The sequence below is a fragment of the Porites lutea genome, chromosome 8 (assembly GCF_958299795.1).
Source record: "Porites lutea chromosome 8, jaPorLute2.1, whole genome shotgun sequence".
Lineage (NCBI taxonomy): Eukaryota > Metazoa > Cnidaria > Anthozoa > Scleractinia > Poritidae > Porites > Porites lutea.
This window is the reverse complement of record NC_133208.1, coordinates 27,794,425-27,820,479: the sequence shown is the minus strand read 5'-3', so window position 1 is coordinate 27,820,479 and position 26,055 is coordinate 27,794,425. Positions and strand designations below refer to the sequence as shown.

The window sequence follows — 26,055 nt, the reverse complement described above, 5'->3', positions numbered from 1 at the left end:
TGTAATTCCGCGCTGTAAGAAAGACAGGCGCCATAGTCATTTTATAGCCAACATTCTCCATCAGCAGAAGTCGCACAATTCGAAAAAGAAAAAGGTAAATTGACGCGAGCAATAATAAGTCTCAGTTGTCGCAGTTTCAGTCGCCAATCTATTATTTCCTGATAAACGAAGCTTGGTTTGTGGCTCAGGTGGGGAACTGGTGGAGGACCCTCTCACCCTCTCCGTCATGAAAAGTCCTGCCTACGCCCCTGATTTGTTGCTTGAAAATTGTGATCAGATGGTGTTGTGCACTGCAAACCATACGCAGACTGGCTTTCTATTTAGCACTAATCTAAAACACGCGTTGAGTTCCTGGAATTTACACCAGGCTATATTTATTGGAAAAAAAATAGAGCCATATTTTCTTTAGTAGTTATCCGATGTGCTTTGTAATTCGAGCACGTTTGAATCAGCCTCGAATTGCATTGACACCATGAAACTGATGCAAATGATTTTTCTCATATTACGTGATTAACATTCAGCTATAAGCGTGTGTGTTGTGAATGTTGCAAGCTATGATAATTACATGCTAATTAATTCCTATTTAACTTTTTGCTTTTTGCTTTTTTCTATGACAACCTTATTGCAATTAGGTGTAATGTTTACTTGAAAAGATCTCGGCCAATGAATAGCTGAAATGGCAAGCAAAACCGACTCGCGCGCGTGGCCTGATACGGAAGTGGAAATAATCCACGCGAGAACTTGAGCAAGATGGCGGTGAGTGAAGAGGTAGCTGAAAATCTGTCCGCATTGGACGCTAAAACCGTGGACGAGGGAACAGTTGTAGAGCTGTTAAGAAAAAGATATAACCGTGATGAGGTTTATGTAAGTGGATTTAATTTGCTTAGCCTCAGGTCTCTGAAAATCGTATGCAATATTTGTAATTCGATCGAATGACCTTTTTTTAATAGATAGACATGAGTCACGTAAAACGTTACTGACGTTCGAACTTGTCCTTTTGCAGATGGCCATCGGAGATATCTTGCTGTTGGTGAATCCATTTAAACCTCTACCAATCTATGATCTTGAGGTAAACTCTAAGTACCTATATTGATATATTGATCGCTGTTTGGTGTTGAATACTTTAGCTTTTATTTTGGTGTTGAATACTTAGCTTTCAATAAGTGTGGTTCACACAGCTGATTTGTTTGCATTATTTATCAATGCGCATTAGATATAATTATGCTTACACCTAAGTAAGGTCAAAACAAAACACACACTACTTTGCAGACTAACAACAGAGAGGCATCTACGATCAAAACTAGGACATTCTGGACTGTAATTACGTTGAATCGCCTCTAATGCAAAATATGTGAAATTGTTGGAATGTTTCTGGGTTACGCTTGCTTGATTTCTGCTCCAAGCAAAGCTGAGTTTCTTTACCAATGGAACTCATCGTCCCAACGTTGAAACAGCTGTGATTTATAACTGCATGATCGGTAATTGATTTTCAGCAAGTGTGGGAAAGGTTGTTTTTTTGTCATCAAGATTTTTGTTAACTGGTGTTGAGAGTCCTTGAGGCCCCTGCCGACTTGCCACGACTTGCATAATTTAAAACCATAAATAAAATAATCGCTAACGTCACCTATTGATCATTGGCTCTTGAAACAAAAGGGTTTTTTGTTTCAGTGGCTGGAAGGAACATCTAAATAAAGGGTTGTTTGTAAACAGATATCCCTAACAGAAATTTTGCTGAACAAATCAATGGTTATTGAAGCATATAAAATATCCAAAGGGGAACTGAAATATTCCAGCGATAACCTCAACGGATTTGATACCTTGAGACTAGTCTATCTCAACTTTATCTGATAGAGTCAGACTCTATCTACACTCTTTTTTTTTCTATAAGAATATTCTTTGTAAGAATATCGAGGCTGGAATTTGAGAAATTTTAAAAACACTTTAAGAATAAACCCCAGGCTGAGATTTTGAAAATGATATAATTTTGTGTGGTGAAAATCTGTAAATACAGTACAATTATATGTTTTTAACTTATTCCTTTCTTTAAGCAGCAAAACAAGCTAACAAAAGGAAAAAAAACCGCACTATCTATAATTGATGCCCCAGTATATTCTAAAATGGAAATGTCATCAGCTGTAATTTAAGATTATACAAGAATATTTTCAGCCTGAAATCTGCAGAAAAATATGAATATTCAGCCTGGGCTGGGAAAACAACATTCTTATATAAAAAAAGAGTATATCTGATAGAGTCAGACTAAACAATGGACTTATGATGACATAAGACAATTTTTTCTGCTTATGAAATAATATTATTTATGGGTCTCTGCAACTTCTGATCCAATTTCAACATCTTGGAGTGTTTGTAATTATAGGGTTCGTGCTTATTCTCCTTGAAGTCCTTGAAAAGCACTGGAATTTAATTTTAGATTTCAAGGGCGCTTGAAAAGCCCTTGATAAGAAGAATTTTTGCTGAAAGTGCTTGAAATTGATGGGGAATAATGTGGGATTGTATTAAAGTAATTCGGGGATTGAGCGCAGATTTTAAAATTGGGGACAGATTTTGCGAAACCTACGCTGTTGCAACTGCTTTGAATACTCCTTGAAAACTCAGTTTTTTATAGTGCTTGAATACTCCTTGAATTTTATGTCCAAAAACCAGCATGGACTATGTTCTAATGATGAGCCAAGAAGTCGCATGTGCATTAATTCCTTCTTTCTTCGAAACAGTCATTATATACATCTAATTCTTTATCAGTAAATTGCAAAATCTCTGAGGGGACAATTGTTGCAAGTTTAAAAAAAGAAAACAGATAATAAAACAATGCACACACAAAACACAGTCAATTAGTGACCGCAGGTTTGCAAATCAGCCAGAAAAGTAAAAAAGCATTTGCAGAAGTTTGAGACTTTCAATCAAATCAATCGCTAAACTGTGGTAACAGTCCAATCGTATGGGATTTTAAAGCAAGGCCATTAATGGCCTGTTAAGGATAACTCAATACTTCCTCTACATAGTAAAGGATATAGATCAAGCTGGCTATTGCTTGCTGTTTGGTTTATTTTATAATTATTCTAAAATTAAAATAAACATTATGATACAGGTGAGGATATCAGACTGATCAAGAGGTCAGGTAACTTTTTGTTTATTCCAGGTCATACAAGCTTATCAGCACTCTAAACCAGGCAAGCGACTTTCACCCCATGTGTACAGCAAGTGCAAAGATATCCTTAGATCAATGCGGCACTCTTCTAAAAGTCAGTGCTGTGTGTTAACGGGTGACAGTGCTTCTGGAAAGACTGAAAGCCTTAAGCATATCTTGCTTTACATTACCAGTACTAGTATACCCACTCAACCAAGCTTGAAAGCAAAGTTTCAGCAGGTAAAGCTTTCCAACTTAAAATTTCTAAGAGTATCTGAATTCTTATGTGCCACATTGTCAGAGGCCTCTGGTTTCAATTTTATTAATAATATACAGATTTAGCCAAGGCCAAAAGCGAAGCTCTCGAGGGATCTTTAAATAGCCTTTTTAAAGCATTCGAACAGATAACAAATGGATAATGTCTAACGCTTATCCCCTTCAAACGGATAACCCTTAGTGTCCATTTTGCCTTTCACAGTCACAATTACTCCTCCTCATCTTTATACATTATCCTTGCTTTCTCGTCTTCAGTACCTAATCTACCAACCAAACTTTAATTTTGCAAGACTTTCCAGGATCGATAATATTATATTCCATGACCTTCCAGGCCTGGAAAATAAAATTCTTAAATTCCATGACTTTCCAGGTTTTCCATGACCTGTACGAACCCTGTTGTAATTCAGTAAACTCACACTTGCAGACCAGTTCCTCTCACCTGGCAAAGAAATATGAGTTGATTTTTAAATGCCTTTTATGCTATGGTTTTGAAAAGTGATACTACTGGTATGTATAAAGAGAAAATTGATCTGAAAACTCTGAAGCCAGTATGTGAAAAAAAAAAGTCCATGTAAATGATGGGAATGTAGCTTCCCAAAATCTCTAAATACTTGAAAAAAAGGAAATCAAACGACTCAGGAGATGAGAACATTAAGAACTGAATATGGCTATTTTATTATAAACAAAAAAAGGTAAGGTAAAAGCGCACATGGGCCAAAGTCCCAAACCGCCGGGGCTTATACCAGTTTCCGTAGCATGAATCATGCATAGGAGTATTGCTACTCTTCCCTGGACAGGTTACTAGTCCATCGCATGGTTACCCCCCAGCAGAATGTCGCCGGTACCCATTTATACACTTGGGTGAAGAGAGACAAAGTGAAGTTAAGTTCCTTGTCTATAAATAAAGGAAACAATGCGACCGGCGAGGCTTGAACCCTGGACCTCCAGATCCAGAGTTCGAGTTGTTAAACGCTCAGCCATTAACACGCCTCCACATATATTATACACGCATTGTTCTCTAAATCTAATCTTTATTGTGCACTTCATCTCAGGTTCAGTTTATACTGGAAGCTTTTGGTAATGCTGTAACTCCACAAAACCATAACTCAAGTCGGTTTGCATTGTACTATGAACTCTTCTTTTCTCCGGAACACAAATTGTCTGGAGGTAATTAAGTTTTAAATTTTGGACCAGATATTTATTTCATAGCTGATACGATACAGATAGTAGTAAGATACTATACTATAAGGTTCCAACATAAACAATCTCCTCTAGCGAATATAAGTGACCCTATGAATGAAAGAAGGCGATTAAAATTAGTGGATGTTAGCAAATTTCAAAATTACTGAACCAGCCCCCTTCCTGAACGGATCGAAAGTTATGTAAGCAATCACCAGAAGCAATTTAGTTATACTTTTATTGAAAAATCAAAAAATAGTTATTAATGGAAATGGTTATATTAAAATGATCAAGACAAATGTAATGTGATACCAGACAAGTATTATTTTTATTACAGGTAAAGTTTACCACTACATGCTGGAAAAATCAAGAATTGCTCGCCAGGAAAAGGTGTATAAATTCTGTAATTATGTTAATGTACTGACTTGTGCCTTGCCGCCCAGAGGGGGTAGGGTGGAAGGAATGGCATTCTACCCCATTTGCTGTCTTGATCTATAGGAACGATATTAGATGAAGTGAATCTACGTACTGCAGTGTTCTTACAAGTAAATAACTTTTTTGGGAGTGTGTAATAAAGACCTTTCACAGTCAAGTAAGGGGGGGGAGGGGGCTCATTTAAAACGTGCTTGCCAATAATGATAATTTTAATTTTTATACTGTAAGTAAAATGAAGGAGATGGCTTGTGTACATTGCAATACAGTTGGACATATCTCACTCAAATTTGGTCTTCACAATGGCCACATTTTTTGTCCTAGCAAAGAAATACATTCATTTTTCTTTTAACGAAACAGTATTTGCAATGGCAACCCCTCTAAAATGGCCTGACTGTACCGACTTACTGCATTCATGCAGGGAATTGTAGCTAAGGAAAAGTTATTATAGGCGGGCTGTTTGCTTTACTTAATAATCACGCTCAAAATTACCTCAAGTCTTTGTTTTCCTGCACAATATTAGCTTGTGGTATTAGCTATCTTTCAGCGGGTGAAATTCTCCAACAACTACGGTGCCTTCGTTACATCCCTGCCCAAGGTGGCCATTGTAGAGTTCAAGTTAGCCACGTGTATTATTCTTTTATCCTTCTCAATTCTCAGGGTGGCAAAAATTTTCATGTTTTCCACTATCTCCTGTATGGGATGGATGCCGATAAACTTCAGGAATATTGGTTATCTAGAGACTTCCCTCACAGGTAATAAAAGTAATTAGATATGTTGTAGCAAATTTTTATCTCAGGTACTTTTTGTTTTTGTTTTTGTTTTCTTTTGGGGTATGGTAATGTATGCTAAATAAGTTAAAACAAAGAAAAAGAAAAATTAACTTGAGAAAAATTCTTCCAAATTTGGTCATCAGTAGCTGGTTATGGTGAATTATGCGTGTGCTTTTAGCCAATCAGAATTGGGGAATTATTTTGAATGAGGTATAATAATACTTAATTAACCAGAGAAATAGATAGTAGACTACTATGCAGTATCACACTCTATTAAATTCATTGTTTTCTTTTGTTTACTTGTAACTACATTTAGCACTAACATTATTGTTAGATATTGTTTCACGGGTTAAGTAAGATCACTCTATACCCCGGTTAACTAGTTTATTATACTGTCATTTTAGTTTTATAAAGAACTGGCATTTTCAATCTAAACCATTTTTTTGCCCAAACAACAAGGTACCTCCGCTATGATCCATCAGTACCTGCAGAAGACAATGCCAGCAAAGAAGTCAAAAGCACGAAGTACTCAAAGCTAATAAGCTATATGCAGTCTTTGGGCTTCTCAAATGAGGTAAATAATTAATTTTTTTGGGAACAATATTAGCTTACTCTTCCACGTGTAAACAAATGATTGGGATAAAGGTGACGCGGGGGGGGGGGGGGGGGAGGGTCCTACGCACGTTTTACGGACATTACATTAAGGTAGAAATAATGCATCACGATGATTAAAATTCCGTGTTTACGTTTCACGGAAATTTCCGAGTTAAAAGGCATTATGTCACGGATTTTGATATCGTATTTTCACCTTGCGTGAAAATTAAACCCCTTAATCCCTTTTCAACCACAATTTTAAGTTGCTATTCAAGGGGTCTAACTGTCATTTCTTGTAAGAATTGTTATTAAAAATGGCCTCGGCTATCAGGGAAGAATGACTGTTTTCTTCCTTTCTAGCAAGACATCCGACTTGACAAAGATTAATTACAGCAGAACTACCTTCTAATCCTTAACATCCTTGGACAATATCGAGTAAAATCTCTCGTCTGTATTGGTGGTTGTTGTTAATGTTTTTTCATTGAAAATTCACTCTTCCGCCCCAATATCATCCTTAGTAACCAGGCAAGTGTTTGAATGAGAGAAAACTGAGACGAAATATATAGAGGATATTACACGGTGGCGAGAAGATATGAATTTTATGTTCGAGTGGCAAGAACAATATCTCACGAGTGAGCGAAGCGAACGAGTGAGATATTGTTCTTGCCACGAGAACATAAAATTCATATCTTCGAGCCAAAGTGTAATGTTCTTTTTATTATATGGAGAAACCAATTCAACAAAAGCAAAAGGCGGGAATCGTGACGTCATCGAACGATACGACACTCACAAAGGTGATATACGGAAAATACGCCACTCGGGTACCGGATGAAGTGGCGTATGGAATCTACGAGTGGTTTAGTTCCCAGTAAAACACTCTCCTCTATATAATAATTCGTGATAGTTTCTGGCAGGCAGGCTTTTTAATTTTGTGCGGCAAAATCTCGAAATTTAGTCAAGGTCTCGGCTTTTGGGAAAGTCTGGGATTTTAGCATTCATAGCCTGTTCACAGACCTATTTCTCTTTAGAGGTCGTAAAGAGCGCGTACGAAAGTGATATCGGGGGACATATTGATCGCTAGCGTAGCAGTCATGTTACATAGTGCGAGGCAAGAACTGGAATGTTCGCATGCTGTATGTAAATATGAATTACTGCTACCAGTTCATGTTTTCAAAACGATCACTCTCGACATCCAGTTCTGAGGCATATACAGACATTAAAACCCTCACTATTTGATCGAGAGTCTCCCTATTTGTCGTGTTGTCTCCCGCTCTCCCGATTTTTATCAGATTCTCCCGATTTATCATGAAATTCTGAAAACAAGGAAAATAATTGATAATCTTTAGCAGGTTTTTCTTTTTCTTTTTTTTGCGATCTGAGGGTATTTCGTTTAATCTCCCACTCACCAACCCCACTGAACATGTCAAAATGTTGGAAATGGTAATTGAGAGGTTTTGGCAAACTTTCTGGGTCGGTTGGAAATTTGAATTCAGATGTGAAAAGGCAAATTCAAATCAATTCTTTTTCTCTAAAATTTGATGATTGACTACTCTAAAAAGAATAGAGAAAATTGTCCGAGAAAATGCTTTTGATGAAAAAAGAAAGAGACCGGGGTTAAAATTTAACCCTGGGTTAGTGCTAATCGGCCTTCGAACAACTGGGCCTGGGGTCCATGCCCCCAACCCTCTTAGAATCTCTTAGTTTCCTTGAAAAGGGGTTGGAATCAGTGGCGGATCCAGGGGAAGGGCCCGGGGGGCCCATCCCCCCGTATTTTTAGACCGAACAGAGGCCCGAAGGGCCGAAAAAATTTTTTGGAGACCAGCCCCCCTTATCTAAGGGTCTGGATGACCATCCCCCCCTCCCCCCATCCCCCTAATCTCAAGGTCTAGATCCGGAACTGGGAATGTCTGATTAAAACTACCTTGGACCTAATTTGAATTGATTTTTTAAGGGCGGTTGCGACCGATGTGGCCATGTATAAACTTAGATTATATTATTTTCAAATTCCTGAAATTCTCCTCGATGGTGGCCATGAAAGTAATACTTAATGTACCCTGAAATTACTGATGACAGTGTTACTTTTTTAACGTAGGAAATCCAGAACATTGTAAACTGTTTGGCATCAGTTCTTCATATTGGAAACATAGCATTTTTCCCAAGAAGTCCAGAGACAAATTTAGCAGTTATCAAAGACCCTCAGCCTGTTCGTTGTGGTAAGATACATTCGGATGCACCCCATATGATAGTGACACTGAGCTTTTCATGTTGTAAGATAAAATTCTGTCGCAATTGAAAAAAAAAAATTCAACCTATCCGTTTGTTTTTCAAAACGCTGTAGCGAAAAATCGAATTAGTGTATGTGGACGTCAGCAATTTATTATAAAAAAGTCGCTCTCGGGTTAAAGTACCAATGACCTCTAAAATGTTTTATTATGTGGATTGAAACAACACATTTCTACAAGACCTTCTTCGGAAAAAGTTTCCACTTAAACAGAAGGGTATTTTTTAAATAAGTTTTTAAAATCTAAATTTTCCTTGGCACACTTAGCCTGGGAAAACGTCCGTTTCTCCTCGCTCTTCGCCGCTGGGGATGTTTCGCGAAACGTCCCCATTGTTGCTACCCTGGGTGCCAGAGACTTTTCTAGCGCGGTTTCCGGTTTCTGTCAAGTGTTTATAGTTTTTCTCGCGGCTTTGCCGCTCGTTGCTTCGGCCTACGGCCGAAGATGTGTCGGCCTTCGGCCAACAACGAAAATTCCCACCGCATGCGCGAAAAACCTCTGGTACCCAGGGTACATTGTTGCATCTTAATGTGACATATCGTACTGGCATGTTCCAGTTTGTGAATTGGAAGCCGAATATTTCTAGAACTCGACACTTACTTAAACTTGTATCTAAAGTCATTTGTTCCTTGATTTACGTCAAAGTTCCTTTGTTTTCGAGTGCTTTCCGAGAGAAGACTAACACGCGGTGTGCCAAAATGGCAGCCAATTTCAACGCGGTTCAAAATAATGGTAATAGTAATAATAAAACGGGCCTGACGTGAGTGCAGAAAAGAGTTCCACAAAAAATGGTCTCCAGGTGACCTCCTGGCATACATGCTTTTCGAAATTTAAAAAATGTTCCACTTAATTTTTAAAATTTGACGTTATTATTCGTTTCGAAGAGTCAATTTGATATGGAGTCACGCCACAGAGAAGTCCTATTGCGGTTTTCGATGTCCAAAGCATACAAGTAGAGGTGCACTATTTCGGCTATAACAGCAGTTGCTACTTTATTTTCCTTTCAGCTGGAGCACTTCTTGGTGTATCTGAGGAAATACTTGGAGCAGCCCTAATTACTGGAACGGCTTATCGTAAAGGTAGTATAAACAATTCTTTTTATCCTTTAATAATTGTCACATCAAGATATGATTAAATACCCCCGCGTTGTAATACCTGTGCCTTGCAGTGAAATATCCTCTATAATAGAGAGGTCAAGCCTCGCGTTTACGTCAAACGGCAAACGCGAATTTGTACCAAGTGACTAAGTTTCTCAGTTACTTGTCGTTTACTGTTCATTATTTCTACACATTCATTAGTAGTTTCACGCAATTTTTTGTTCATAAGAATTGTTTTGAGCAGTATTTATATGCCGTTCGTTTTCTATTTTGAGAAATTCTCATTTGAATCTAAGATATGGTCCAAATACTAATGACAAAGCCAAAGGTTTAATCTGTTTTGGCAAGTTAATTTGCGTGGTCAAGAGAAGCCACAAAAATGAGTTATCACTGTCATGTTAGAACACGCTTGGTGCATCGTGCAAACCATGTAGTAAAGTTCATTATCATCATCATCCGACATCGCCATCATCATATCATCATCATCCGACATCGCCATCATCATCATCATCATCATCATCATCATCATCATCGTCATCATCGTCATCATCATCATCACCATCATCGTCGTCATCGTCATCATCATCTTAACATCATTTTTTCATCATCTCTTTCAGTATGAAATCAAGTTCTAGTTATTGGTCTTGACGTAAATCCTCTCACGGACCAAAATCATTTCACTTTTAATACTAATTTTAGTGGTGGGTAAGGGGTGCAGTTGTTAGATAAGAACCATTATGGCTCTTGATAAGAACTGGTAACGTTTCAGTGTTCGTTTGGTCACTTGTAAGGATGTTGTGTTTTGAGTAGGCCAACTCAAACATCGTTAAATCCCGTCATGAGAACTTGTGTACGGATTTTCAACAAAGTCAACAAACTGAAGCTAGCGGTGGACCGTTCCTCGCAACAGCGCCTCAGTCGACATTGTTTGCGTACGAAACCGGACGTTTTTACTTCGGGAGATGCAGACTTCGGTAACATTGTTTCACACCTTAATTTACCTCCCGATTCTACTCAGGCGGAGTTTTTCAGTTTCTACGCGTGATTTTGAAAGAAGCATTATCGTTACAGTTTTAAATTAAGTTACGTGATCAGCTTGATCTGCTTTTGCGCTCTGTTGCATCGGATATCCGAGCTAGCGGGGAGTAATAGAAGCGCTAGGTCTGTGACCTATGATTTTTTTCATTTTTGTCATTGTTTGGTTCAAAGGAGAGAAAGTTTCAGTTCAAAAGACTGTCGAATCAGCAACACAAGGACGAGACAACCTGGCAAAATCACTGTACAATCGTTTGTTCAGTTGGATAGTATTGAAGGTCAACAGCTCCCTGAAGGAAAACAGAGAAGACTTAAACAGGTAAACACACTGCAAATTAATCTAGAAAGCACAGGAAGGAGAGTTCACTAGTCAAAGTTGGGACTGACGGTCAGTCTGTGTAGCAGTCGTCAGTTCCGTTTCTTTTTAACCAAGCGGGAGAAGAGAGGGAGACGCACAAATTAAGGCATGGGGTGAATGAAGCGATTGGAGGGGTCCACTCTGAAGTTTTCCAATGCGAGAAATATAGCTTCGTTAAATGAATAGACTATATAATTATCAATGTGAAGCTACGTTCTCTCATACTTCTGCCACGGAAAATCAAACGCGGATGATCGTTTTTCCAATCTTTTGTTCGTTGTTCTTTGGCTATGCTTGGCCGGATTGAAAAGATGTGCTTCTTTATTTTGGTTTGTGTACGGTGGTTGTGCAGGAGATGAATCTTCAAACTCTATTTTCCTTTTGTATTTGAGTGCCCTTGTTCTCTCCGAAACAAATCAGAATCATGGTAATTGGGTTACGATGGTGTCTTTTCAGGCAAAGTTCAGGTCCTTCACTGGGATTGCTAGATGTCTTTGGATTTGAAAGAATGGACGTTAATTTTCTCGAACAGTTGAGCATAAACACTGCAAACGAGCAGCTGACGTATTTTTACAACCAACGTTTGTTTGCTTGGGAACAGGTACTTGGTTTTATATTTGTAGCAGAACAACCAATCGCAAACAACGCTATGGAATTAAATGAACCAATCAGGTGTGGCCTTTTCAAGCGGGAGAAAATTTCGTGGTATTTTGTTAGACTATGAGAATGCGTAGAAGCAATATATGTAGCCTCGAAAGTTTTTTTTCCACACGTGCACTCCAGAAAGTCCCCTGAAACGTGTACTACTTAGAAAAAAAAACCGGAGAAAAACATTTTCGTTATTATGTTTGTAGCCAGGCTTGTTAAGAGTTCCTTCAGACCTATATTACACTGAACATGAATAACTATTGTGCAAGTACTTGAATATTTTTAAATGTGCTGTTTTATTCACGTTTTTTATAGGCTGAGCTTGAAGCAGAAGGCTTGCATAGTATTAAGATACTTTATCTTGATAACAAGAAAACTGTGGAACTTCTGCTTAACGTGAGTTGGTGAATTAAAATCTGTGAAAGAATTCTTAGGTTATCAGGTGAAATGGCTTCTGTTCAGTTATCGAAAGCAAGACAATTGTGGAAATTAGAAAATTTGTGAAGCTTTGACTTACTAAATAAGGCACGGTAAAACAAGCAACAAAAACGTGCAACTTGTTTTGCAGCATTGCTAAAAAAGGTTTGAAAAGCGATGTTGCGCGTTTTAATAGCCACGTTCAAACCTGTGTCGTAACAAATCATCTTGTTGCAGTTTGCGAAAATTTGTTGCAGAAAGTAGAGAGTAGTTGTACTTTTGTCAACAAAATCTGTTCATGTTGCGCGTTTTACAGGGCCAAGGCAAACTTGTTTTGCAGCGAGTGACGTAACTCTTGTGTATGGCGTGACTCCCGCGTTATTTTATCCAAACAGAAGTCAGTAATCACGCAACTAACAACAATCTGATTTGTTGCAATACAGGTTTGATTCATCGGTGGCAAAATGCGCAACATGGGTATTTAACTCGTTTTGCAGCAATGTTTCAAAACAAGTTGCAAGTTTTTGAATTGTTACCCGTTTTACTGTATCGTTAAAGGGAGATGGGATCTTCCTTGTACCATTATTAATGATAATGCGTAAAGTAGAAACCAACTTGTAAACACTAAAACTGTGTCAGTGCTCAGAATCTCTTGTATTACTGCGCTTTTCACAAACATGCGAACTCTAAAGTTCAAAAGACGCCTTCACAATTGTGTTTTTCGCTGCCGTCAATCATAATTACGATCACTAGCAACGAACCTTGAAACACAGAAACACACGAAACGGATCGAAATCCACCAATCACAAATCACAAACCATGACCTTTTGAACCCGTTAAAGTCAAGTTTTGTTTCCTAAGAGGTCCGTTAAGATGATTGACGGCAGCGAAAAACGCAATCGCCAGTTGGCTTTTGAACTTCAGAATTCGCATGTTTGTGAAAAGCGCAGTAAACACAAACTCTAGTTGCAAAAGTTTCAAAGATATCGTTATTCAATAAAACGAAAACGATGATAAAGCGTTGTCGAAGAGCGTTTGCCGCATACACGACTGTCGACAGCAGAGTTGATCCGCTGAGTCTGTGAAGGAATGATTACATATTGTGATAAATGGATTTTTAAGTCATCGCTATATCATTTAAGCAACAAAATCTGTTCGCACGTTTTACAGGCCCAACTGCAAACTCAGTGTCTTTCAACAAGTGGCATAACTCACATTTATTGCACGATTCCCCACGTAATTTTATCCAATCAGAAGTCAGTATTCACGCAATTTGCAACAAGCTGATTTGTTGCGAAACAGGTTTGATTCAGGTTTGAAAGTTGGTGGTAAAACGTGCAACATCGCTTTTCAAGTCGTTTTGCAGCGATGTTGCAAAACAAGTTGCACGTTCTTGTTGCCCGTTTTACCGTAGCTTTAGCACAGTGGGTTTCGGGACGCTCGTCTTGGGTATGTTGAACCTCTTTCCTTTTTTTCTAGCCACCTAATGGATTGTTACCATTACTGGACGATGAGAGCAAATCCTTACAGGCCACCGATGCAGGATATGTAAAGAAGTGTGATACTATTCACAAAAAACACCCCAGCTATGCCGCACCTAAATTAGACTATCCTGGCTTTACCATTCGACACTATAGAAGTCAGGTTAGTAAATCTTGGAATCAATACGTTTCTTATTGTAATAGTGAGGTCGTTTCTGAGTTCTTCTCTCCGCACTTGACATTCTACGTATTATTTATTTCTCAGAGAGTATTTACGTGATGGCATGATGCAGTTGTTTCGTGTGCTCATTTCACATAATGTGACCTGCGCGATGCGATAATTATGTGAGCCACAAATGACCTGCTCATCCCTAGATTTTTTAGTGGCGCAGTGGTTAGAGCATCCAACTAGTGTCTGGAGGAGCGTGACTTTAATTCCCATCTGGTCTCAGAATTTTTTTCTGTGTTCTTCTCTCATTACATATCATTCTATTTATAGTTATAAATTCAAAATTGCCCCCTTTTTTATTAGAACCTCTTCTTGGTCTGCACTTACGTGACAAGGCAACAATGTCGGTGGTTAATACAATGAACAATTTTTTGAAGAATTTTCATAAAAGTGGTGTTTAGTTCCCAGAGGAGAGAAACATTTTTGTTCTTGATCACCAACATGGCCGCCGTAACGTCACGTGCATCATGAACCAGACCTAGTGAGACATTGTACAATTTTAAGGTAATATTTCAGGCAAAGAAACTTTTTCAAGAAGGAATCACAGCAGTGGGGATTTATAACGAGACCTTGCTGAAGGTTTTAACAGTCATTTTCACAACTACACGACCTTCCAATTCTCTTGGAAAGAGCACCTTCCATCAAACCACTCGCCACTTTACAAACAAGAGGGAAACTGGGGCGAGTTAACTTTCGCAAAGACCTCTGGGACTGACCAGTGCGTCTCCAGTAACAATCCCAGAAACAATTGCGGGACACATTTCGGCACCAGTCCCCTTATCGTTTCTAAAGTGGCGAATGCCAATATCATCTGTATTTGTTATGGAATCTTGGGCTGCCAAAACAGAAGAGTGTCGTAAGAGTCGCGACCGGCGGCGCGCGGTTTTGCTTGGTCTAATTCATCACTTATCAAGCTTATGCATGACCACCGCAGGCACTGTTGAAGGTTTTTTTTTTTTCACTTTCAGGTGACTTATGTAGCTTTAGGACTCCTCAACCACAACCGAGATTTGGTCGGTAACTCCGTTCTCGACTGCTTACGAGGTAAGGCATCGTTATTTTTGCTCACATAGTTTAAGATTAACAATGTTTATAATCTTTTAATGCCGAGCTAACTTTCGCAAACACTTCTGGGATCATAACTGAGGACGCACCGGTCAGCTATTGGCCAATTTTTTCCTTGCCCCCTGTAAAAGTTAACTCGTCCCAGGTTCCTTCTCGTAGCTTAGGCCTCTTCCACACGAATCCGCGACGGGATATTTTTGAGTCCAGTGCACAAATGAGCAGATCCGCACTATTTTCGTCAGTTTCGATGGAAGGCCGATTTGTATAAAAAATATTTGGTTTCAAAAATATCCGGATTCGCACTGTGGTCGAGGCCTCTTTTAAGTTGGTGTAAGTCTGCTTTGTAGGGTATATAATTATCTCCTAAATGTTGTCTGGAATTCTGTTTGCATGTGCCACACTGAAAAAATTCTTAAATCTCCTTTCTCCTGATCTTCTAATTCAAATTCATAGTGAAGAAAAAATGTTTCCCCCTTTAGGTAGCGAAAGTGAATTCATCAGCAGACTGTTTTCCGCTAAGTTGTCTGGAACAGGTTCTCTTGCATTGCAACCTGACAGGTATGGACGGAATTTACTCACGTTCATCTAAGCCTGGTGCTGGTTTTTGCCCTTGCACCTGCGAGCTGTTTCTTATATCTGTGTTCTGTTCCCTTTAGGTTGCTGTTGCCAGATATTTTGATGCAAAATAAAACGAATATGAAAAGGCAAGTGAAGTCAGAAGCATATAGATTTATAGCGAATTGCGTGCACATAGTTAGTGGTTACCGTATTTATTCGAATAAGCGCCCAACCTTGAATTAGCGCCCACCTCGAATAAGCGTCCATCCAAAGGCATAAAAAGTTAATAAGCGCCCAGCCTCGAATAAGCGCCCACCCGCTCCTCCTCCCAATCAAACTCAACTAAGCGCTCACCCACACCCCACCCACTTGAGTGAATAAATTCTAATAAGATTCTTCCCCGAGGGCGGAGTTTTCTTCAGAGTATTATACAGAAACCTTGCTTTGTTACTTCTTCGCGTTTTGTTATTAGCATTTATTGTTTTGTTGCCAATTAAACATACTTCACTTGCTGCAAATGGTGAAAATTAAATAAGCACCCAGCCTTGAATAAGCGCTCACCTCGAATAAGCGTCCACTCTCAAGGTCCAAAAATTTAATAAGCGCCTAGGGCGGTTAATCGAATAAATACGGTAATTTACTTCTCTATGGCTACCAACGCGACTCGCACATGGCTTTTAATTATTTTTGTTTGTTTCTCAGGAGACCGACCATAAGACATAAAACTGCTGTGTAAGTATAAAAACGATAACACTGTCTGTTGCTACAATGGAGATCAAAAGTCTTAGGACACTAAACACGAGAAGACTTCAACTGACCCCCTTTACCCTTCACCCCAAGGCAATGTTGTATTTTATTCACCCTGTACACTTTACCCTGTGCCTTAAAAGGGGAGGGGAGGGGAGGGGAGGGCCATTAGAGACATCCGAACTATGGTAAAAGTGGACCTTTGGCTACATTTGCATATTTGATATGCTTCCGCTGTTGAAGGAAGGTTTTAATAACTGCCCTAAGGATGTTTGGCCTCAGTTGTACTTTTTCAGCGCAGAATACAGTTACTTTGAAATATCGGGCAAAATAAATCTGCTTTAAATTATTATACTGAGATCTGTGCTACTTTCTAAAGTAATGCCATTGTTTCTCACCCCACCCCCTCCAAAAAAAGGAGTTACCCTGAGGTTTGTTAGTTTTGATGAGTTGTACCATTTATGGCATTTTCGAGTCAGTGGACCAATATTGAGTGTCCGGATAAGATGTCGAAGTCTGCCAGGCAGTTTTAACTTCTCCTCTCCTAAAACCCTGAAAAAAGAAGGTTTGTTTCACAATGCGATTTTCAAATAATAGTCTTCCGCTATTGAGTTACTTTCGGTTGCTCCACTTTCTGATTGGCTGAAAGCTACTTGCCGCTCTATGTCAACCTATTTCAATCTCAAACTAGAACCAACGCGTATTTGCTTTGATATCTAATTGGTTTATTTGACGTACATTGTGATTGGTTATGGTTAAAATATTTTGATTTTGAATAGCGTCGAAACTCTCAGTCAAATGAAATCCGCTCTTCTATGTACTGTTTTTTTATGTAGTGTGCAACATTTGGCGAGTAAAAAGAAGGGGCAAGGTACTACTACCAGTTTCCTGACGATTGCAACGCAGTTAAGGGTAAGTGTACTTTCTGTGACGTAATGTCAAGTGACGCCTTTATTTATGGTGGGCACCAATTGACAGTTATGATCTAAACTGATAAACTTGTGGCCCTCGAGAGAGAATCAAGGTTGCATTGATTTTTTGTGGCCTTTCATCTCATTTTTTCATAATTATGCCTTCTGGCCGATCTGAATACAAACTATTAACTATGGGACGCACTTATCAATTCCCCATTCCAGAAACTACAAGGGGATTGGGTACAAGCCTTCGGCGCAACGATTTCTGATATCACTTATGTGGACAAGCGTTACTTGAGATTTGTCCATGGATGCCTTGAAAACCATCGAACAACGATTCCAGAAATCACTGTGCCTAATGCTTGTACCCATTCTACCTACAGTATTTGTAGTGTGGGGAATAATGGTAACGGTTCACTTCAACAGAAGACACTTACTACTAAAAACGCCTAACGATAAAGCCCTGGTAAAACAAAATGTAGGCGAGGTAAACACAGAACACAGCAGCTGAACACAGATTATTTAAGCTGTTAGAGACATTGCTTCAGTTCTGTTATATATATCATTGCCCCTAGATCAGAATGAACCGTTTGAAATCGGCGTTGCAGCAACTCTGATGAAATCTGACATTATCTATTCTCTTGCAGAAATCTATCGCAGAACTTATGGAGAAGGTTTTGTCCTGTGATGTTCATTTTATCAGGTTTGTATGTATGGTATTACGAGTTTAAGCTGTAGAAGACATATTTTACGTAAATTTCCTGACAATTTTAACCCTTTTGTTCCGCCCATGAAATCAGGTGTATCAAGCCTAACCGGGAGCAGTTGCCGAATCAATTCGATCCTGATCTTGTCCTGTCACAAGTGAGATCTTTGGCAGTGGTTCAGACAGCGCACATCAGAAATCTTGGGTATCCTGTGTGGCTCTCATTTGATGCATTCATTGAAAGGTTTGGTCCGTTAGAAGTACTACCCATTAGAAAACAAAAGTGTTTTACTCTGAAATTAGACTTTTATAATCTAGGCCTCGTTCACACGGAGAAAAAAATCTCTGTTTTCAAAACTATCCGGATATCTCTTTTATCTCCGTTTTTGTTTCAACCTCGCTCCCAGGGTTCTCTCCTACCCGCCCTACGGAGCGAGATAGAGAGAGACCCTGGAAAACGCTGGTCACGTGGCTCCAGAACAAAATTAATTCTGAGGTAGGAGTCCTTTGTCTCACATTTGTTTGTCTGGTTTATTCGCAACATTCACGCAGTGATCGCAACAGCAAGATAGATTTGCTAACCCTACTACAAGTATAACTGAAACTAAGGGAAATTTCTGCCTAAACAAAACTATCAGATAAACAAGTGAATTACAAGAGAAGGAATCAAACAGATTGTGGGAGACACGTGACCAGCGTTTTCCAGGGTCTCTCTCTCTCTCGCTCCGTAGGGCGGGTAGGAGAGAACCCTGGGAACGAGGTTGTTTTTGTTTCTCTTTGCAAATATTTCCAATTTGGTTGTAGTGCGATAAGCAAAATCAGAGAGTAGTTTAAACAATATTTTCCGAACCACTGGTCGAATTTCATAAATGGTTTCTCTCTTCCAACATTTAAGCCTGGTTGTTAGTGCTGATTATCTTGCAAGACTGTGACTCAGTTTTAAGTGTAGCCATTGCTTTGACTGTAAGCATTTTATTTTCGATTCACAGGTTTGGTATTGTTGTGGGTTTACGTCCCAACGTTCCAATCAAAGACACGAAGCAAACTTGTCAAAAGATGCTTCGTCAGCTAGCTGAACCTAAAGGCTGGATAATAGGAAAAACCAAGGTAACGTCAGATTCTTAGGAATGTTAACATCTTTTTAAGACACAAAAAGATTTTTAAGCTTTAGAGAACGATCAGTGCTTTACTGGAAAATGAACACACACGCGCGCTGGCATTTCAGTGAACGAGATTCACAATAACCCCATGTAAAATCCGTATACAAATGTGGCATTTACTATTCTTGCCCCAGATTTATTCCTTATGCAGTTTTCACATTTTTGCGACATTTTTGCCACGATAAAATTGGGGCAAATCCATTTTTTTCGTCCAGTCATAATATATCAGTCTGTAGAACTCGTAAGGGGGTCGCAGAGGGGAAGAAAATCCACTAACGCATGTAAATCATGCGTATAAGCCATTAACGCACTCTAATCAGCCAATCAGCTTCCAGATTTTCGTGCTGAGGACGATGTATAAACTGGATAAAACTTGGTCGCAGCGGTGGATTAATAATTTAGTGCAATGACTGTTTGATTAGTTATGAACATGTTCTTCTTGTCACAGGTTTTTCTTACCTACTGGTGTCTGGATCGATTATACACAATTCTCGATCTGAAGGCAGCAAATGCTGTCGTTATACAGAAAGGTAGGAATATTATAACTGGTGTACTGAAACAGATAAGTCTGTACTCTGCCAGGATTATTCCTTATTTCCAGTTCCTACTTGTTTGTTTGACCCTTTTAGGGGGTTTGTGGGGGAGGAGGCCGGAAGCACACCATGCTATTGTTTTTGCAGTTGTTAATTTCTTCCATGCAATAGGCTCAATCCAGCTTCGTGTCTTCTGTCGCCATTTTATCTACCTTATGTCGCGGTATTATCGCCATGTTGCGTGTCGTAATTAGCTCTGATAATTACCCTGGGTTCTGTAAGCGGGGCGCGGAGTTTCCCAGGATTAAGGGTATACCTAAATGTCCTCCGGAAATTTCGATTAATTCGCACGCCATCAGTAATCTATGATGGTTGTTCTTCGATTTAGGATCTGTACTCTCAACGATGTTTAGCCGTTGTTTATTTGCAATCTAGTTTTGAAAAAAATCCCGATTACTTTGTTTTCTGTCGAGTACTAAAAGTTAACGTTTTGCTTTCATATATAACTGAGTATAAAAAGAGGAATTGTTCACATGCAGTCTAGTTTTGAGAAAGTTCCCAATAACCTTTTTTTCTGTCGAGTACTAGAAGTTAACGTTTTGCTGTCAGTATCGCCGACTCACGCTGTTTGCATTTGTCCCCTTCTAGATAAAAAGCATATCCTCTTGGCTTACTTAAGTTCAGAAAGAAAAATCGATAAACAAGGTTATCGGCGTATTCTGGTGACCTACCGATTCCGTTCTTGACTTTAGATTCGGCGCCTTTGAATTACTTGATCTCCTCGCTAATGATAAATAATTGCGTCCTTTTGCTGGGCATCTTTTTGTCCTTTTTTAATAGTTCATATGTTAGAAGTCTCGCATGTGTCTTTGTACGTGTTGTATGTTTTGTATGTGTTTCAGAGTGACGGACTAATGAAAATACAACGATGAGGATAGACTCAGTAATATGCACAGCTTTCGCGTTTTCAGCCGCCATTTTGTTACTTTCATCTTTTCCACGTACAGCAGTAGCGAATATGTGGACAATTTTAAACAACAAACAAGTCTGAAATTAGGGTTGAACTGTACGGTTACACTACTGAGGCATTCAAAATATCTCACCCACGTTACACGTTAACGTGCCCATGTTTTATTTGCAGTTTTCAGAGGCTGGCAGGCGCGAAAACATTTTATCGGGCTCAGTAATCTTAAAGCTGCACAAGAAATTGCCGTCAGAGGTTTTCTCGATTCGGTATGTCTGTTGTTCTTTGTGATAAATTTGTGATTATTTGATGTTTAAAACACGCGCAGATCGGCTTTGAGGGATATTTGGGAAAACTTTGCTTATACAGGTCATGCTTTTCGCGCGAATAAAACCTTGCCCCCCATCTTCTCCTGTTTCTCAGTTATGAATTTTTTTATAAAGTTAACAGTTGATTTTAATCATGTTCTAGATTGCGAAACAAAGTGAGCTGTTGTCGCAACATTTTTCTAACCAAGTAATGGAAGAAACCGCCAGACAAAAGAGAAAAAAAAGCGAGGTAAAACCTACACCTTCTCCTTAGCGGGGTTCTGGGTCAATAACGTCGGCGGTACTGTTGCGATGTCAATTTCAAGTCGTTTGCTTGTCACAAATCAACATTGGTAATGATCGATGCTGTTGTCTGACTACTTTAAAAGGCTTCACCCTGTAATAAGTCGAAAATTAGAGATTTGATTCGGCTTCTGGCTCAGTATGGGCGCATTCCAACAGCCAGGCCTGGCCAGCCGGACCATGGCCGGACCAGTCATTTTGACACTGAAATAGCCTTTCCAAAACCATGTCCCTCGTGCATATTATTTAGGATTTAACTGATCTGGCTGTATAGTTTTGATTAAAAGTAAAATTTTCATTATGACTGGAATAGTCTGGCCGCTCAGTTCTCACAAATCGAAAGCCCCCATAGACAGAGCGGATGCTTTTCAGTTGAGGGGCCAAACAATGTTCTAGACTTACCCAGCAGTTCGGTTGCAAACGTCTTTGTTGACTGTTACGAAGGGTGAAGTGAATTATATTTCGTTGTAATGGGGATATGTTTCATTTTCATGTTCACAGACCCAAAGCCCGTCGTCCCCCTCTTCGCACTCGACAGGTTTGTATATCTAACATATTTTGCTCAGGCTTATTCAACAACTGCAAATAACTTTTTTTTCTTGAAAGGATCACTTACGTCCGGCTAAGTGACCATTTTGGTCAAACAAAGTTACAAAAGCATGGTCAGACTCAATGAAAGACAGGTTAAGTGTCTCTAGTTCAAACATTTTGCATTGCTGTTGGCGCGGGCTTCGCTGCCGAGACGGAGGAGGCTTGGAACCGATTACGATCGCCCAGATAAATTCTCCGTTTTCTCCTGACTCCTTCCGACAAGGTCAAAGGGTGACTTCCCATCTAAACTCGCTGAGGACGACTAGGAACGAGTCTTAACATCGCTCCGAGTTTGAAGAGAAAACACGGCTGTATGACCTCATAAAAATACGAAATAAAGGCTCAGGGAAGCTATATACAAAAGAGAAAATAACGATATTCAAATCAAGCGTAATTGTAACATTTCTATTATATTACATAAATTTCCCATAGACGCGGACCCTTCCGCTAATAATTTCTCCTTGTGTTTCTTGTTGACACAGCTTTTGACTTTAGGGACAGCCCAGACGGGTTTCCTTCGTTATCCCCTCGTAGCAAGTCTCCTCAGAAGAGAATTTCAGACCTATCAGTGAGTTCTCTCTCAGACCCATTCAGCCCGGATACCCCGGCGTCCCGACCCGGCCCCCCACAGTCAAGAATGTCCGATTTGTCCATGATCTCGATCTCGTCTATTAGTTCGGCGTTTTCAGTGGTAAGTTTATGTGTAATACTGGCGTTCCCGGGGATGCGCGAACTTGTTCATTGCTTAGTCGTAGTGTTGGATTTCAGATGCATGGAGAGCTGGAACCGTATCAAACCATTTTTTGTAAAAACTTTCTTTCAGTTGCTCAGTTTGACGCTTGTTATTAACAGTTTTTCCCCATTTTTCTGTGAATTTAACGTCGATTTCAGTTTTATTCTAAAATCTCACAAAAAACTGAGTGTTCTTGACAAAGCCGATTGAATATTGCCGCTAAGCATTTCCCTTGAAAATATTTCTTTGTTTACTTTACAAAAAACCTGCAATGCTACCAGTGTTTCACAGCTCCAAGGTCCCCAGTGAGGAAGTATTTTTAGGGAATTTGAAATTTTGAAGTAACGAGTTATGGTTTTTAGTGTTAGTGATCATCCAGTGCGTTCATTGTTTTCACTTTCGTGGCCTGTTGAAAGACCCCCTTAGTATTTTCTCTTAAGAGATCGTTGCGCGCCCGTATGAAAATAAAAACCGCGGGGAATTTAATGACCCGCCATAAACGGAAGGGGGGGGGGGGGGATACAGAGGACTGAAATAGACGGTCTGTGGACATCTTTGGGAGCCACTGAAATTTCTTTTTTTTTTTTCTTTTCTCCCGCGCTCGACCAAGAAAACGAAAACGTCTGTGGACAGGCTATCACTTCTTATCGTTGTTTCACTGTAGGAATCCGATGAGTTTGACACAGCTGCACCTCACGTCTGGTGTCGAATATTTTGCTTTGAAAGGGAACATCAGAGAGCAGAGTTTTCTGTAGATCGCCCTTCAATCATCATTGATGGATCAAACAACTCCTTTGATGTGACCAGGTACTATAAATTGGCGATTTGAGACCAGCAAAAGCAATTTTTTTCCAAGTCAGTTGCAATGATTTGTTGTGTTACACAACAGAATATCCCACACGCCACTTGCACTTTCTTCGTATGAAATCACCATATTACAGTTATTTATTGCAGTTTATTGACGTTTCCAGTAGCTTAAAAATGCCGTTGGAAAACATTCAGTGCTCCCCAACAATATCTTTTAAAGTGACGATGGTTTCTTGCGGAAGACAAAGGAATATCGCACCCGCCTCTTGCATTTAGGCAGACCCCTTAATGAGGGTTCGCCTTACCTCCTTTCGCATCCCCGAAACGACAGTAGGTTATTTATATTTTAAGTGCAAGCCAACTGTAGTTGCTTTATGATGTATTCGTAAACGGTTACAGAACGGGAAGTCAAACGCTAGTCCCTGTTGGAGCGGCGGACCAGCAAGTTACCCCTGAATTTTCAACTTGTGTTACCTTCCTACATCCTTAATGTTGTAGCCTAATGTAAGAATATGATGTTACACTTCATAACGACAGCTTCAAGTTGATAAGTTTCCTTATTCGGCTCATTAAGAGTTTGTTGAACATTTGCTACGGGGAAAAAAATCGTTATGATTAACGATTCCCTCTTTACAGAATCGGTCTGGGAGCTCTGCCGCCGAGTTCTGACTCAAAAGTTACAAAGGTGCGAGGATGCGTTGGAAAGGTAAAGACTTCCCCTTCTTGTTATTCCTGAATGAGTGGATTAAAAGCTAAAGCTAAAGAAACATAAACAAAAAAGAGGCGCTTAATTCAAAGTGAAGTGATTAGAAGTTTCACACAAGGATATGTTACTTTAGGAACTATCAGACACCGACGCCTATCATGATGAACTCACGCAGAATCTCTTTAAGCAACATATGTCCTTCTGTTGATGGAAAAAACGTTTCTTGGTTTTGTGATCCGCAGGGTGTGGAGATTGTTAATGATGACGAAGGAAATGTTTGGGCAACTCGAGGAAGTAAAAATGCTATCTTTGTTAAGGTAGGCTAACGGCAGTTACTTCCCATTGTGGTAGCTGTGGTGTGTTTTAAACTTGTTTAAACGTTTCAGCTCCGTTCGTTTGTTTTTTTTTTTTTAATAAAAAAAGAGTTTATTCACTCATTTCGCTAATTAACCAGCGCTTATTGGCTTCTTGTGATACCTTAAATTAGTGGTTTTTGCCACCATACTTATACTTCTGGGCAGCGAAAAACATCATCCTTTTAAATGGGAGTGGCCCGAGTACCGCTGAGTAAATACGTGCGTGTGTATAGAGACAGGGTTCGTACAGAGTCTTGGATTCTTGAAAAAGTCTTGAAATTTGCCCAACAATTTTCAGACCTGAAAAAAGTCTGGAAAGTAAAGATGAAGTCTGGAAAAATGGTAAAAAGTCTTGATTTTTTTTTTGTCAAACCTGCAGTAAGTGCTTTTATTGTAAGTGAATTTTTTTTTTTTCGTTTTGGTCGAATCTTACTCAACCTCGCCCGTGCGTTTGGCATTGCGTCATGAAAAAAAGCCTTGTTCCTGCGTTTTTTAAGGTCTCTATAAATCACCTATTTGATAACCTCGAGTCTGGAAAAGAAATTATTCTTTTGGAAAAAGTCTGGAAAAAGTCTTGCATTTTGGATTCAAAAATCTGTAGGAGCCTTGAAAGAGTACTGGTCGCAGTGATTAGTGTACTACCTAGATAGGTGATATGTGTTAGTATCTATACCTGGGAGAATACAACTAGTTGATCGAAAATCATGAGTAAGCAGATACTCTTTGCGATAAATTAGTGGATAATAATGCGCTTCCGGAAGGCTGCCAACCTACCCCTCCCCTAAGCCAACATTTTGCCCTGGTATCCGGCGTTTCTGGTAGAAATGGGAAGAGAGAAGCAGAAAGGGGAAACATTGAACCTGGTGAAGGGAGAGATCTTCCTCTCTCTCTCTCTTTCCCCCTCCCCCTCCCCCCTGTGCTCTCTAAAATTTTCTCTCTCCTAACCCTTAAGGAAGGCCTGATATTCAGCCTATTGATGAATAAGTTTCGTTTCCAGGGGCAAGCGGGGCCTACACCATTAATACATAGATACTGTAAAGAAGATTTGCAACTAGACGAGGCAAAATTAATAACTGCTCAATACATGAAGGTTACAAGAACTATGAAACTATGACCATGATTAAAGCCGTTTCATTTAATTTTTGTCAGGGTCATTTCTTATCCAACGAAGTGGTTGCTTTAAAAGGTGCATTAGAAAAAGATGCTGCAATGAAGGTTGGTTGAAACAGCTATCATATTCTACACATTTTCAAGAGATATTCAGGCTCTTTTTTTCTTTACACTGGCAAACGAAAAGTTACGTGTCAAGAGGAAAGAAAAAGGCTGCGACGGATATATTCTAGTGGGTCGTTCTTTCCGCCTTAAACAATAGGTTTATCATGGCTGAATGGAAAATGTTCATGGTTTTGAGAAAGACGATATCACAAAAAGTAAAGAAAACAACAATAACAAAAACCACAAAGAACTCCGTGAAACAAATTGGTTTTGCGATTACATCATGATCTCATCACGAAACAAGTCACGACATCGATGCTAGAGGGGGTGGTGTTCTTAGAAATTCCTCCATTTAAGACAAGGATGTCTGTTTTGTATGTGTGTCCCTCCCTTTGGGGGGGAGGGGGGGGTGGAAGGAGTGCACGGGAGAGTTGGGTTGCATAGTCGTC

The 26,055-nt window shown here is 39.5% G+C and overlaps 1 protein-coding gene across 2 annotated transcripts in view; it reads left to right on the top strand.

Moving 5' to 3' along the window:
* Positions 1 to 695: 695 nt before the first annotated feature.
* LOC140946227 (myosin-IIIb-like) overlaps positions 696 to 26,055 on the top strand; it is a 28,113-nt gene continuing 2,753 nt past the window's right edge. The window contains exons 1-30 of one of the 2 annotated variants that reach the window (XM_073395316.1): positions 696 to 864; positions 1,004 to 1,069; positions 3,155 to 3,382; positions 4,471 to 4,585; positions 4,935 to 4,987; positions 5,690 to 5,784; positions 6,262 to 6,376; positions 8,489 to 8,609; positions 9,683 to 9,754; positions 10,982 to 11,126; positions 11,622 to 11,766; positions 12,129 to 12,209; positions 13,710 to 13,874; positions 14,909 to 14,984; positions 15,485 to 15,563; positions 15,662 to 15,709; positions 16,266 to 16,295; positions 17,147 to 17,222; positions 17,872 to 17,927; positions 18,025 to 18,174; positions 18,920 to 19,037; positions 19,539 to 19,620; positions 20,765 to 20,856; positions 21,059 to 21,145; positions 21,700 to 21,736; positions 22,272 to 22,480; positions 23,187 to 23,329; positions 23,966 to 24,035; positions 24,278 to 24,352; positions 25,541 to 25,606. In XM_073395316.1, the coding sequence (XP_073251417.1) occupies positions 751 to 864; positions 1,004 to 1,069; positions 3,155 to 3,382; positions 4,471 to 4,585; positions 4,935 to 4,987; positions 5,690 to 5,784; positions 6,262 to 6,376; positions 8,489 to 8,609; positions 9,683 to 9,754; positions 10,982 to 11,126; positions 11,622 to 11,766; positions 12,129 to 12,209; positions 13,710 to 13,874; positions 14,909 to 14,984; positions 15,485 to 15,563; positions 15,662 to 15,709; positions 16,266 to 16,295; positions 17,147 to 17,222; positions 17,872 to 17,927; positions 18,025 to 18,174; positions 18,920 to 19,037; positions 19,539 to 19,620; positions 20,765 to 20,856; positions 21,059 to 21,145; positions 21,700 to 21,736; positions 22,272 to 22,480; positions 23,187 to 23,329; positions 23,966 to 24,035; positions 24,278 to 24,352; positions 25,541 to 25,606 (3,009 nt within the window). In that variant the 5' untranslated portion in view covers positions 696 to 750. Of the gene's footprint in view, positions 865 to 1,003; positions 1,070 to 3,154; positions 3,383 to 4,470; positions 4,586 to 4,934; positions 4,988 to 5,689; positions 5,785 to 6,261; positions 6,377 to 8,488; positions 8,610 to 9,682; positions 9,755 to 10,981; positions 11,127 to 11,621; positions 11,767 to 12,128; positions 12,210 to 13,709; positions 13,875 to 14,908; positions 14,985 to 15,484; positions 15,564 to 15,661; positions 15,710 to 16,265; positions 16,296 to 17,146; positions 17,223 to 17,871; positions 17,928 to 18,024; positions 18,175 to 18,919; positions 19,038 to 19,538; positions 19,621 to 20,764; positions 20,857 to 21,058; positions 21,146 to 21,699; positions 21,737 to 22,271; positions 22,481 to 23,186; positions 23,330 to 23,965; positions 24,036 to 24,277; positions 24,353 to 25,540; positions 25,607 to 26,055 lie in introns of those variants that run through there. The other variant, XM_073395317.1, reaches the window with a different exon arrangement.